The 14240-nt window shown below is 38.1% G+C and overlaps 1 protein-coding gene across 15 annotated transcripts in view; it reads left to right on the top strand.

Moving 5' to 3' along the window:
• TBC1D1 (TBC1 domain family member 1) overlaps positions 1–14240 on the top strand; it is a 111579-nt gene that overhangs the window by 80417 nt on the left and 16922 nt on the right. For 14 of the 15 annotated variants that reach the window (XM_072037705.1, XM_027457245.3, XM_038177933.2 and 11 more), the window contains 3 exons: positions 5346–5531; positions 9530–9691; positions 12253–12411. In XM_072037705.1, coding sequence (XP_071893806.1) covers positions 5346–5531; positions 9530–9691; positions 12253–12411 — 507 coding nt within the window. Of the gene's footprint in view, positions 1–2103; positions 2236–5345; positions 5532–9529; positions 9692–12252; positions 12412–14240 lie in introns of those variants that run through there. The other variant, XM_013108624.4, reaches the window with a different exon arrangement.

The raw sequence follows: 14240 nt of genomic DNA, 5'->3' as shown, positions 1-14240 counted from the left end.
CTGCTGCTTGTGATTCCAAATCTAAATTTTTCCAGTAACACGAAGCATCTTGTCATGCTACTTGAGCGATTATGAAGATCCTCTCATTTGTTTGGTGAGCTGAAATCTGTGATGCTTAAAATGCAACAAACTAAAATAGTCTGGTGCAAAAAATGAAATGCTCAGCTGGGATTCTTCCATGCACATTCTTAGTGAGGTATCTTACCTGATTTATTAACCCTGGAAAAAGGATGTGGCTGGTAAACAGCACATTTAGATAGTGATGTATAAATAACTCCACAGTGAAAATGGCAGTAGCACTTCATATTTGAACCTCCTCTCTCTTAGTTTCATGTAAAACCAAAAACAAACGCTAAAATAAAACCATTTTCTACATGAAGGGTTGCAACTTCTATTCAAAAATGAATCTTGTAGTCTTGTTTTTGATATTTGAAGTTGGTTAGGCTAAGCACTTGTGAAAGAATGTTTTGAAAATTTGGGCTTTTAGGTGGGTTTGTCACTTCTATTGTTTTTGACTGTGTGGTTTCTCTTAGTGGGTTTCGTTTTTTTCTTGTTTTTGCAAAGCCTTGTTTAGTACTGAGACTGGTTGAATAAGAAACTATTGATCAAGTAAAGTTAGTCAATTACAAATTAACTTTCATAAAAATAAGGCTTAAGGCAGCGTTCTGATAATTCGCTGTTGGAATACTTTAATGTCCTCCTATAGAAGAGGACATGAATTTGTGTTCATTGTAGCTCCTTCTGGAGCTGATGGAATTTCCTGTTTATGTCTCTACCCAAGTAATGAAATATTGGCCCTTTGAATGACTGCTGCAGTCATCCACTAGCTTTTCATTTACAAACTTTCCTTACGTGGTCCAGCAACAAACATACCGTGATACTTTCCTATAATCTTGCCTACTTTGTTTTGTGTATAATGTATGCACAAGACAATTTTGTGCAATACATCTGTTGATCCTTTTGGAGCGTAGGGTCACTCTGCATCTTAGGACTGAAGCACTGCAACACGAAGCCAAAGAGTTGGGTACAAATAAGTGGATTTGCTGTACAAATGCCTTCTCAGTTCATTCTTACTATTGGCCTGGTCTTAGCTTGTTCTTTCTTGGGTGAGAGGTGGGAGCATCAGAGTAGTACTTGTGAGGTAAGTGTGGATGCACTAGTTCATTTGTACATTTCCAGGAGCAGTTTCACCTGTAGCTCTTTACCTTGCAGCAAGTTCTTACCAGCACAGGACTGTTTGTGGCTTTCCCAGTGAAGTACACACTGTGTCAAGGAATACTCAGTTTGGACCCACAGACTTAAAGAGGTGCATGGTGCAGAAAAGTAATATGGACTTCCTATGGGAAATAATCTGTATGGTGATAAGATACAATAATAGTTTTCAAATCAACTTGCCCAGTCCTGAACCTGAATTGCTGAAGTATGCTAGGCCTGTAGAAATAGCATGTATGGAGGCAGGATTTTATATGGAGCTGCAGTGAGCGGTGCAATATATTTGAAAGAAGTACAAGTCAAACGTGGACTAGGGGTCAGCAAGAGCCTACCATGTTGGCAGTTGAACAGGGAAGCAGTCTTCCTGTGTATGCTGACACACTTAGTGTCCTTAAGTGCACCAACTAATCTAATGCAAGTTTTGAAAGCTGCAGTGGCAATGACTTGGGTTTTAACACATGGCAGTTTGATTCGGTGGAATGTGCGCTCTTTGTTATGTTCAGTTCAGTTGCTCTACTGCTCATCTTTGCTTTCTCTGCTGTCCTCTGGATCTTTTGTGCGTAACAATGAAATGTTCAGTTTCTTGTTACAGTATTTCTTCTCTGGTCTCTTTTATATATGAAAGCTGGATGGCATATCTGCCGATGGCTCTGTTATATGTTTGTGGATGTGGATTAGTGTTGACTTACCAAACGTGCGTTATTTTATACTTTGCTTTGAGGGCTTACCTGCCTATTCCACCTCCCTGCCTTTGCCAGCCAAACAGCTGACGCAACTCTGCAAACTGAACAAGCCACCTGAGCAGTTAAACTGGTTCATTTTGGTTTCTATACATCCTGGCACATGCCAGGATGGTGATGGGAGGGAAGGCAGGTTGTGAATGTGTTGGTCTTTATCAGAGTGGACTTTGGACTTTCTGTTAAATGTCCACAAGTGATAAGAAGAAAGGAAGAAAAGATAGAAAAGGAGCTGCCATTTGGAAGGCAAAACCAAGCCTAGGACTCTTCCACAGAGGAATTAGAGGTAGGGTTGATAATGATAATTGTTCAGCCTATAGAATTTTATAATTTCTTTCTGTTGTCTTATTTTTTGTTTTATAGCCTTAACTTCTGTGAGCTAAATTTCTCTTAGTGTCTTCACTAAAGGTTACTTGGTAACAGACAAGAATTTTCCATCTTAAATGGAAGCAGGACCATGCTCCTGAGTGGTTAATGCTCTGCAGTGGTTACAAGCCTTGCTACAGTAAGGTTGATCACTGGAGGACTAGAAATTCTCCAATAAATTAGAAGGTGATCTTTCATTAAGTTGGTCCTTGGAGAACAATTCACAAAATTTGCACTGAGAAAGTAGAAGGTATATGTTAACAGGAGAATGTTAGGGTCATTCTTGCTTTAGGAAAACAATGTGTGGATGTATGTAATTCATTTCCTTGCATGTGTTTTCACAGCCTGTTTTTTGTTTTGTTTTGTTTTCCATAAGTGGGTATCCATAAGCTGTCTCTGTAGATAGTTTGATAATTTCTAACACATTACATGTATATACACACATACAAGACCAGATTACATGTCTGACACTGAGATCCATAAACCACTGAGAGGATGAGTAGGGTGGGAAGAGATTTGTTCCCCCCAAGATGTACATGCATCTTACTGGATGCTCTGAGAATGTACCAAGTGAAAGGTTACAGACAGTGTAGTGGATAAGGATGTTCCTATCTATATCACTCTTACTTTTTACACTAATGTTTGTTGACCATTTTGGGGAATTCCTTTTTCTTAAGGCAATGTTACTATTTGTATGCAGTGCTGTCTTAAAGAAAATGAAAGGCTTTCTTTAAAGATGGAAAGTGTGTTTTTTTCCTCCAAGTTCCCTATCTATTAATGCAAATGAAACCAGTTCAGCTAGTATTAAGAGCCTTTCTCTTATAATATTATTTAATATAAATTGAAAAGTGATGAAACCTACTATATGCAGTCATTGCAGTCATTCTACATAAAATTTACAGAACATCAATGTACACGCTATACCATCACAAAAGCAACAAATACAAATAATTTTCCTTTGATTTTCAATGCAATTTGAGAATTATCAGGTGACTTCTATACCTGATGACATTTACCTAAAGCTCTTTTACAGTTGCAAGTCTTTGCCTAAGGACATCTTTTCATTTACCTGTAAAGAAAAAGTGAAATGAATGTTTCCCAGTTTATTTTGAAGGATCTGATGTAATTTCTTGATTGTGTTGATAATACTCAGCTGTATTTCTGAATGCATACGTGTCAGTGCTTCCTACTTCTTTGTGACACGTGGTGGTTGCCTTTAAAGAGTCAAATATTTGTCTTTTGCTTAGTTCACCATCCCATGAAGCTCATTGTTCTATGAAATGCTGTAGATGCCCAAAGTCTGGGTATCCACACTTCTATAAACTCAGACTTTGGATATATATTTTTAAATTGTGCCTGGTAGCCAAAGAGGTACATTTATTTTTTATATATTTTTTATATTTTAGTACTTGAGTTTAGTACGTGTGTGGTAACGCACAAATAAATGTTGTATAAGGAAGCAGGTGGTATTTGGACCCACCCTATTCCTCTTCAACTCTTCAAGAGGAAAAAACAGACAGAGGCAAAGCATAGAAAAGCAGAAGCCAACAGCTGTGAACATTTCCATTCATATTTAGCCGTCAGCTCAGTTGTGTGAGTGCCTTCAAACAAACAAGAAAAGAATAGCTGCATATGAACCGTGTGAGTCAACATATGGTAGCTTTCTGAGCAGAATTTAAAGGGATAAAAGCCCTTCTGTTTTGTTAGGTTGAAGAGATGTGATAATTTGTGTGTGTATGTTTGGTTTGAAATACTTATCGCTGTGCTAGCCAGTGATAAAGAAATGGACCACTGAGCTACCATGCAGAATGATTGTTTCAGGAATGCTTCTTCTCCAGGAGCATGCGTGGATAGACATGTCTTTGGGACAAGTGAGTGGGGAGAGTGGGGAATAGTTCTAGTTACACTCATCTTAAAGCATTTTCTTGTGTGTGTAATTGGTCAACTTCTCTTCAGGGAGATGTTCCTCAGCCATTCCCTTTGGCTAAGGGAGAAGTGCTGTTGTGATGACTTTCTATTTGGAGTTCAGTAGAAAGAGAGGGGTGGTTTTGTGTGATAATTCATTTTAAAGGTGGTAAATTAAGTAATTTTTCTTCTAAATATATCAAAGACTACTGAGCCTTCAGAAAAGCTATATAAAACAATGATAGAATTAAGTGATACTACATCAGGCATTAAGAAAGCAAAGTATAAGTACTTGGGCTTTTTACATTGAGGACTTGATTAAAAACATTGTTGTTTACCCTTTCCCTAAGAAGAAAAAAAATCTCAATTTGTATGAGATATATTTAAGGATCTCTTTCTTTTGTAGTGATATCAGTCTTTTTAGTACTACCTTGTATTCCTGTCAAAAAGATGCATTTTGTGGTAGACCAATTGAAGCCAAAAGAAAAAGTGCAGAAGGTTGTGATGTGGTTAAAAATTAGAAGTGAGAACAAAGGTGTCTTAAGTGTTTATCTCCCTTTCTGAATGTTTACTTTAAGAAAAGGTAATTTAGCCCATTGTATGGCCTTAGTTGGTGTTGTGTGTGTGTAGCTAAGGGTGTGTGCTTTCTTTTTCAAGCAGAGTTTAGAGATTATTTTTTAAATTAAGTGGGTGCTATATTTGATTTTATATCCTATTTGAATCATAGCTGTTTTCAACAGTAGTTTGTATATCTGCAGGTTTTCAGACTTGCCTTTTCCCTTTTATTTCTGTCTTGTAAAGCTGCAATTAGTAAGTGGTGGTGTTGGCATATGACACAAAGTTTTTAAAAAATTAATGTCCAGGCTTTGGCCCATATGATTCTTATTCAGAAAAAAAATGTAAATCTGCTTGAAATTGTCACCTGGGAAATCTTGCTTGGTATTGCTGCCTCCTGTGTGTGTGTGTGTGTTTCTGAGTGTGTATGTGCGTGTGTGTGTGTGTGTATATATATATACATATATTTATATATATATATATATATATATATGTAATCTTTGAAAATTGTCCCTTTGTTCACCTATTCATGAAGTCTAAGTAGTTCACAACAGTTTCTCTCTTTCAAAGATTACTCTGAACTGGGAGAACTTCCACCCAGATCGCCATTGGAACCAGTGTGTGAAGATGGCCCCTTTGGTCCTGTGAATGAAGAAAGGAAACGGACACCCCGTGAGCTTCGTGAGTTGTGGAAGAAAGCCATTATTCAGCAGATACTGCTTCTCAGAATGGAGAAAGAAAACCAGAAATTACAAGGTTGGTGAAGCTCTTTGTTACACACTGCTGCGGTACAAGTTCAGGTCTTGATTTGCTCTGTGGCCTTGGCAGTGGATTGGACCAAACCTTAATGAAATGTATTAGGGACATACAGGTAAATCAGTTTGGTAGCATCTCCCTCAGCTCTCATTATGGTAGGTAATGATTTACAATTTATTTATTTGAAGTACTTAACCTTATAATTCATTTACTTCATCTTAATTAATATTCTTTTAGTTTACAGTGGCTGGAAGTGTTTTAGTCTGCTGTCTAGAAGTGATAATAAGGAATGTAGCACAATCACTATCGTGAACTTGTTTTCTACATTTGTATTCATAGGCCTTTGTGTAAGCATTGATCACTGCAGTGTTCTGCTTAGCCAGTTTGGGAGTTGAAGTTCTTAAGGCACTGCCTGAGGACTTCAGCCCATGGGTGCCTGTGGTAGTACATGCACTGTGCAAACGAGCTTTATATGAGGTAGCAATGACTTAGACCTGTCAGAAGTATGATGAGAAGGAAGATAAGAAACTTGAAGTTGCAGTGGTTCTTAACACAATTTTTCTGTGGCCAAATGCTTCCTACAAGTCTGTCATGGTGGTTGTTTTGACTTGTAAAGTCAAAATACAGGTCATTAAGAACATCGATTTTATTGTGGCAGCTGCAAGTGACTGTCCGTGAGAGGTGTTCTTTTGAGGATATGACTTAGGAGGACAGAAATGTTTATCTGGCTGGTTTCAGATGTTCAGGAAGGGAGTAGCCGCCTGGGTGTGGGGTACCTGGCATAAAAATGGCCATTCTTATTTGCCTTTGTGTAAACTTGGGGAAGGATTGTCTTCCATGAAGAACAGCTGTGTCGAGTAAGGACCCAGAAGTGTGAAAAGTTCAGTATACCAAATGTGAAATCCTTTTTTAAACTTGGGCTGAGACTTCTGGGTGTAGGAGAAAACACTTCTCTTGGACATTGGATATGGTTCCCCACAGCACTTACCCTGCCTGCAAGCTATTTGCTGCTGGTAGTGTAGCTCTATTTGGGCCCTCATATCTGAAGAATACCTGATACCTGAATTTCCTGAGTCCCAGAGGTGGCAGGCACATTCCCAAAAAAATCTAATACGTTTTATACAAAATTGCTAGTACAACAAAACCTGGCCACGGGAAACAAATATACAATGCTAGGTGCCATGAAAAGCATCTGGAGAAAGAGGTACTGACAGCAGTGATTTATATTTTTTATTTTGGAATAAAGAAGTTGTCCTAGGTAGCTGCTGCTACAACTCAACCAGTGAGACAGTACCTGTAAAACCATAGGATCATAGAATCATTAAGGTTGGAAAAGCCCTCCAAGATCATCTGGCCCAACCATCCCCCTACCACCAATGTCACCCACTGAACCATGTCCCTAAGCACCACATCCAACCTTCCCTTGAACACCCCCAGGGACGGTGACTCCACCACCTTCTTGGGCAACCCATTCCAATGCCCAACTGCTCTTTGTGAGGAGAGATGTCTCCTAATTTCCAACATAAACCTCCCCTGGTACAACTTGAAGCCATTCCCTCTAATCCTATTACTAGTTATCTTTATGCAGCAGTGAGTACAGTTTTGCAATATCATGCCACCTGTTCTGATGCTTTTGTCTCTGGAAAGAAAAAGTAAGAATTTCACATGCAGTAAGAACTCTGAGTACTGCTATTTAGTACTAAACAAAGTATTAAAATTAAATGTACAGTTACATTTTTACTGATAAGGCTTAAGGGAATTAGGTGTGGCCAGTATCTAAATAAGCTTTTTAATAAAGGCATATTCTGTCATCAGTCCTTGTGTGTCACTCTGTCACATTTCTGCACATGATACGAGAAAGCTGGATCAAGCTGTCAGTTGCCAAGCGCCACAAAACATGTTTGCAAAATACAAAAAATGGAAAGCTTTCTCTGAGTTTGTTTTCACGTGTTAAATGCCATTTTTAAGTTATCTTCATACCTGTGTGTAATACTTTTTAATATTCTAATACATAAATATGTTGCATTTTACCTAAAGCAAATGTGAACGTATTGACTTCACTGTATGGTCTGGATACACAATCACTTTCAGTGTGGGCACACAGCTATAAGGCACCTTTCAGTGCTTGTAATCACATTGTTCTGGTTATGGCCCTTGTAAATTTCAGGTGATACTTAACTGTTTTCCAAACAGTCATTTCTACTTCAGGCAGGCAGTGGAAGGGAAAAACTTCAAGGAAAAATAATTTTACTAAATTTATATAAGCAACATAGAAACATTGAAGAATTGAACGTACAAGCATCGAAGAATTAAACTAACAAAATAACATCCTTTTAACATCGATTTTTCTCAATGCTGTACCAAATAGGAGTGTGATTTTGGTGAATTTGTATTGTGAATTTTCAAAGTAGCAATAGGCTTATGTTGTATGGCAGAATGTCCTCAAAATGGCAATTTCTTGTTAGCATTACAGTAATGCATCCTCACAACAATGAGGTATGGTGAATGTGTCACAGCAACGTTATTAAAAAGCATGGTTGCTTTTTGATATAGTCTTCGATAAACATGGTTCCAAATCTTTCAATTTGCAATTTGCTCAATGGCCATTATTGAAAAGCAGTATTTTTTTTTTGTTTTTGTTTTATACTTACAGATTCTTTTCCATCCTTTCTTATTCTTGAACCTGTGCCCTGCTGGCTGTGCAGGCAGAGAGCTGCTGCCCATATCCCAGAACTCTTGTGCTGGGACTGTATGTGTTGAGTCTACAGCAACATTACAGTCCAGTTAAATAAAAATAAATAAATAAATAAATAAATAAATAAATAAATAGAAGGGGACACCCACTCTTAGATTCTCCATTGACTAGTCAGAGTCTCTTTACTCCACTCTCTTTGTAGTTTTGTCTAGGTTTCCTTATAGTGTATTCTTTCAGCATTTCCTCCCTTTTAGGAATAGATGTCTGACACCCTTCCATCTCTTCAATGCAGTATCTTTTTTTTTCCAGAAAAAGCTGAAAAATCTCTTCTGTTTTTTTGGTCTTGTGACCTGCACAAATTCATTCCGTGTTCCAAAAGGTCTTTAGTTTACAGGAATGCCACTAATAAACCATTTGTTCCAGATACACTTTCACACTTTATCTGTGAAAACAAACAAACAAAACAGAAACGAAACTTAAATATTTTGCCACTAGTTCCTTTGAAATTTTTACTCCGGTTCCAAACTTCAGAATTCATGTGCAGATACAGAATTTATTTTACTTTTTGCAACCGTTCTTTGATCCTTTCCTTCAGCGTTTGAAGGATTATTTAATACAGTGCAATATTCTTGTAACTCAGAATCTGAGAAGAGCACAAAAATACAATGCATCCCTGCTTAACAAGCTGTGGTGATCTAAAAGGCCATATTTAAGCCTGAGTTACATGCTGACCCTTGTTCTGATTTCTTCATTGGCGACTTCAAGAGAGCCTGCATATTGTTCTACATTCTATTTGTGTTCAGAGTTTTGAAGTTTTCTACACTTGAATTTTCCTTTTTATGTGGACTATAAAGTGTCATAAGTAGATGCTACTTTTTTTTTTTTTTTTTTTTTTGTGGTGCAAGCCTTGTGCACTAATTTTTCTAAGAGTTTGGAACTGGAAATATCATGATAAGAAAATCTTGGCTTTTATTTTTGAGCCATTGTCTCTCATGTTTCTTTAGATTTAAGAGTTGCCTAGCAGTAAGGAGCTTCATTTAATAGGCCAAACACTGTTAATGTATGTAACTGCATGTAACAAAATAAACAAAAACAAAACAAAACAAAAACACCCACATCACCACCAACAAAAACCCACACCACAATCACAGCAATTTTTACCCTTAATGTTTCAGAATTAATTGGCTTCAGTTTTTGGTGGCTTGCAGGATAACTGTTTGCATGATGAAGTTCTAAGTTAAATTAACCCATTTTGCAAATATTAAACAATATTAACTGGTGCATTCATGATATCATTTCCCAGCTTCGGAAAACAATTTGCAGAACAGACGTCTGAAACTTGACTATGAAGAAATCACACCATGCTTAAAAGAGGTGACTCTGATTTGGGAAAAAATGTTGAGTACACCTGGAAGGTCAAAGATTAAATTTGATGTGGAAAAAATACACTCTGCTGTTGGGCAAGGTAAGCACTGTTTGGTATTTTGAGTTGTTGAAGTGTGCGTAAATTGAAAAGGAATAGGGTGACTCTTTAACTATTCCTTACAGCCAGGTTCTTGCTGGAGCTGTTTCTCACCTTGCTGACTACATGAGTAACAATGTTTGGTATCTTCACAGTTATTTGTATGCATGTAACTTTCCCTTTCAGCAATAGCTGCAGTTGTATTAATGGGGTTAAAATACTTGGAGTTCTCTTTTTTTAAACATAAACTCTGCTTACAGGAAAGGTGTATAGTACCTCTGTGTATCATAACAGTTGCAACCCAATTTTATAAACAAAGTTGTAATTAAAGAAATAAGTCTGGGTAATCCAAAGACATGACCGTATAAAGAACTGAAGAAGCTGTGTGCACTGGAAATTCTGGAAATTCTGTGCCAGCCTGGCTACTACATGTACATACAAACACTATACATTGCTATCTCTGCTTTTTTTTTTTTTTTTTTTTTTTTTTCTGAGATGAGCAAAGCATGTGCCTCCAGACACCACTTACAGTCTTCCTTGGAAATGCACTGTATGCTCAGTGCTGTATGTTGCTGATGTTGTAGACAGCTTCTCCAAGGAGCTTTCTATAGTTCTATACAAAGTTTTTCAATGTGTAAAGGAAGTATTAAGAATTCACTGCTAGCAGATGCTGTTTAATGTTGTAAATACTGAACCTACCTATATATTGTTATCCGAGCAAGTTGCAACAAATTGTCCATTTCTAATGACTGGGTAGCTCTAGATTTCTGATAAATATTCTAACAAATATCCTAAGCACGAATCTCTGGAGAGTACAGAAAATTCATTACTACAGCTGTCCTTCCTTTCATATAGATAAAGGCCAGTCAGTACGTGAACATGAGAAAAAATTGATTTTGGTTGATAGTCCAGTGATGCTGGCCTGTGTTGGTGTTCAAACTAGCACTTTAACTTGAAGTGATGCTAAATAAATAAATAAATAAATCCCTGCTTAATGAATTGCTACTAATAAACAGATACAAACCAGCAGAATCTTAAGATCTTAATGCTACAAACATCTCTGTAGAGCCTAACTGCGGTAAAACCAAGTGGTTAGAGTGATGTCAAATTTCATATAAATGCAGAAATGAAAAATGCATTTAAATTCAACTGAGCAAGTTCTAGTTTAGACCAAAACTGTTAAAAATGACTTGAGTAAGCAAGGCAAATGAGCAAGAAATACAAGATTCAGTAGGCATGGGGCTTAAATTAGGATAGTAAGTATGTAGTATTGACCCATAACATACACTGTAGTAGCTGTTAAGTATAATGCATATTTCGCTTACATGTACAATGCAGCATCCAGAGATTAACTCAATAGGGAACTATTCCTCTTAAGGGAACTTTAATTCACTTGTAATTTTGCATCTGTAGATGTGCTCTCTTAAGCCAATTCTACCCTATGTGTGACATTCAACCTCACTGAGGTTAACAAGACTTTATATGGATATCTGAAGAGGCACTTTCCCTCACTGCTTCATGTTGGAGACTTTCAGTAATCAGGGTTAAGCTCCCTAAAGTAATTTACAGACACACACTCTAAATATACTTGTGGTTTGGATTCAAATGCCATACAGATATACTAGCATTTCATGTGAAAGTAGTTGTTTCTGAGTTACAGTAGTCTAGAAAAAATAAGTATTACTGAAAAACTTAAAGCCATAGGCTACTTCAAACTGTAATACCTTGTTCCAGTATATCATGGATTAGGCAGAATACTTTCCCAAAGAATAGGATATTGAGTTCTTGTGTAGATGGTATAATAGTGCCAATCTTGTGCTGAATAAAGTATTCATGTAATAATAACCTTTCTGTTCCTTTCAGAGCTCTGCATTTAGATGCAGATAAAGGTTACTGTTACGTATGTGAAAGAGTTAAGTAGCTTCATCCCTTGATACAGAGAAAGAAATTTGGTTTTAATACATTTTTACTTGCACCAGTCATTCAGCAAGCCCATAGCAAAACTGGAGATTAAATACTTGCTTCCTGATTGCATGGCTGTTGTTGTAGTCTCTAGACCACGTCTCATTTGTACTTGTTAATACTTCAGGTACATATGCATCCTAGCTTCCTGAAATTTACTCCCAACAGCAATGTCAGTGCTGTATTTGGGGAAAATGTCAATTACTTCTAGTGCAGAGCTTTATCATATATTTTAATGTGGAAAATGGATGATAAGCATATAGTTTTTCAGAGACCAGCATTACAGTTTTTGCTGCCTCCTCTAGTACTTTTTAGACTGAATGCAACTGCTAACCTTAGACTTAGGCAAGCTCACCCTGTTTCCACCTTAAATCTGTCCTGGTACGTTGCTGGTGCCTTTTATTGGTGAAGGAAGTACAAGCACACTAGTTTGATCTGCTTCTATGGTCTACTGGAGGCAGCAGATATCTGGCAGATATGGATCTGCTTGCATATCTAGATACAAGATACAGATCTTCAGTTCCTGAACCCTGTTAGTTCAACTGTAGCTGAACCCTCAGAATGAGTGGGAATTTACTGTATTAATGACCTTCTTCTCTCAGGAGTACCACGTCACCACCGTGGGGAGATCTGGAAGTTTCTAGCAGAGCAATACCATCTTAAACATCATTTTCCAAATAAACAACAACCAAAGGACACACCTTATAAAGAACTCCTCAAACAGCTAACTTCCCAGCAACATGCAATACTTATTGACCTAGGTAAGTACAGTAGTGCTGTGAAATTAAAATAAGGGTTTTGAGATCTCCAGAAGAGAAATAAATAAAAGAAAGTAACACATAAAAAGCCTCTCAACATTTAATAATAGATTGTGGGTAAAAACTGCTTTTGATCTGGTGTAAGTGAGAAGTGTTACTTGGCACCACAAAGAAAATGTAAAATCTACACTTCAAGCACAAAGGTCCTTTGCACCATGTGGTAATTAGAGGCAGCTAGATGCGTCTCTAATGCATCTGTTGTTTCAGGTATTGATGGTGAACTCCACAGACCAGTGGAATACAAATTGTCAAGAAAAGAAGTCAACATTTAAGTGCAGTTGCTTGAGTAGCAGGTGCTATTCATTCCTGATGTTCAGTGTATTGCTGTATCTTTAGAACCTTTGCCTGAAATATTGCAGAAGGTTTTTTTTTTTTTTTTTTTTTTGGGGGGGGGGGGGGAGCATGTTAAATGGGTATCCACTCAGTAGCTCTTTTTTATGGCAGTTCTCAGCAGGGTGTTCTGCCTAATTTTAAGCAGTAGCTGGCTCCTAATTTAGGACAGTGAATTGGTCTGTGGAGGCACATCTGCTTCACTCCACTGAGTACAGTAGAGATTAAAAACCAAGGCTCTTGAATTTTTGAAGTGTCTGTTACCATTATAGAATGGTTTGTGTTGGAAGGGACCTTAAAGATCATCTATTTCCACCCCCTGCCATGGGCAGGGACACCTCCCACCAGATCAGGTTGCCCAAAGCCCCATCCAGCCTGGCCTTGAATACCTCCAGGGATGGGGCATCCACAGCTTCTGTGGGCAACCTGTGCCAGTGCCTCACCACCCTCTGAGTGAAGAATTTATTCCGAATGTCTAATGTCAATCTACCCTTTTTTTTTTTAAAGCCATTACTCCTTGTGCTATCATTATACCCCTGACAAAGAATCTTTCCCCAGCTTTCCTGTAGGCCCCCTTTTGATATTAGAAGGACACCATAAGGTCTCCCTGGAGCCTTCTCTTCTCCAGGATGAAAAACCCCAACTCCCTCAGTTCTTTTTAGGAGAGGTGCTCCAGCCCCTTTATCATCTTTGTGGCTGTACTCTGGACTTGCTCCAGCTGATCCATGTCTTTCTTGTTCTGGGGGCCCCAGAGCTGAATGCAGGGCTCCAGGTGGGGCCTCACAAGAGCAGAGCAGGGGGGGAGAATCACCTCCCTCACCCTGCTGGCCACACTGCTGTTGATGCAGATCAAGATAAAGTTGGCTTTCTGGGCTGTAAGCTTGCAGGTAGGTGGGCTTCAGACAGTCTTTTGGTCTTCTTAATTAGTTTTCCCTTTTTCCATTATTGTTCAATGCTTATAAAATTGTTTCTAATATTATGAAGAAACACAAGAAAGGAAATCTAAATGCAATGAAAGGATTGTGTCCAGTAGGTTGGAGCAGAAAAGGCTGCTGAAAATAATCATAAAAGAGCAGTTCTCATGCACCTCAGAAAAACTTTGCCATGCCTAACTTTTCCATCTATATTTCTTGTTCCTTTATTGCTTGGGGTTCCTTTCTTTAAAATCGTTTTCATTGATTGACTCTTGCTACGGGTAGGCTTAAGATCACCAAACCAGGAACACCAAAAATCATCTCGTTCTGTAAGACATGGATCACTGCTAAACATCGTTACTGGTTGCTGTTGCTCCCACACAGTTCTGTTAAGGTCTGTATCGGTGGCAGTAACTCCTCCACCCTCCACTTCAGAAGCCACGAGTTGGCCATTCGTTTCATAGAACTCACAAAGTCTTTTGGCATCCTCTCCTTCCCTAACAAAGGCTTCTCCCTTTTCTTTGTGGT

The sequence above is a fragment of the Anas platyrhynchos genome, chromosome 4, assembly GCF_047663525.1.
Source record: "Anas platyrhynchos isolate ZD024472 breed Pekin duck chromosome 4, IASCAAS_PekinDuck_T2T, whole genome shotgun sequence".
Lineage (NCBI taxonomy): Eukaryota > Metazoa > Chordata > Aves > Anseriformes > Anatidae > Anas > Anas platyrhynchos.
Note: the sequence above shows the minus strand (reverse complement) of the source record. Positions and strands in the feature narration are given on the sequence as shown.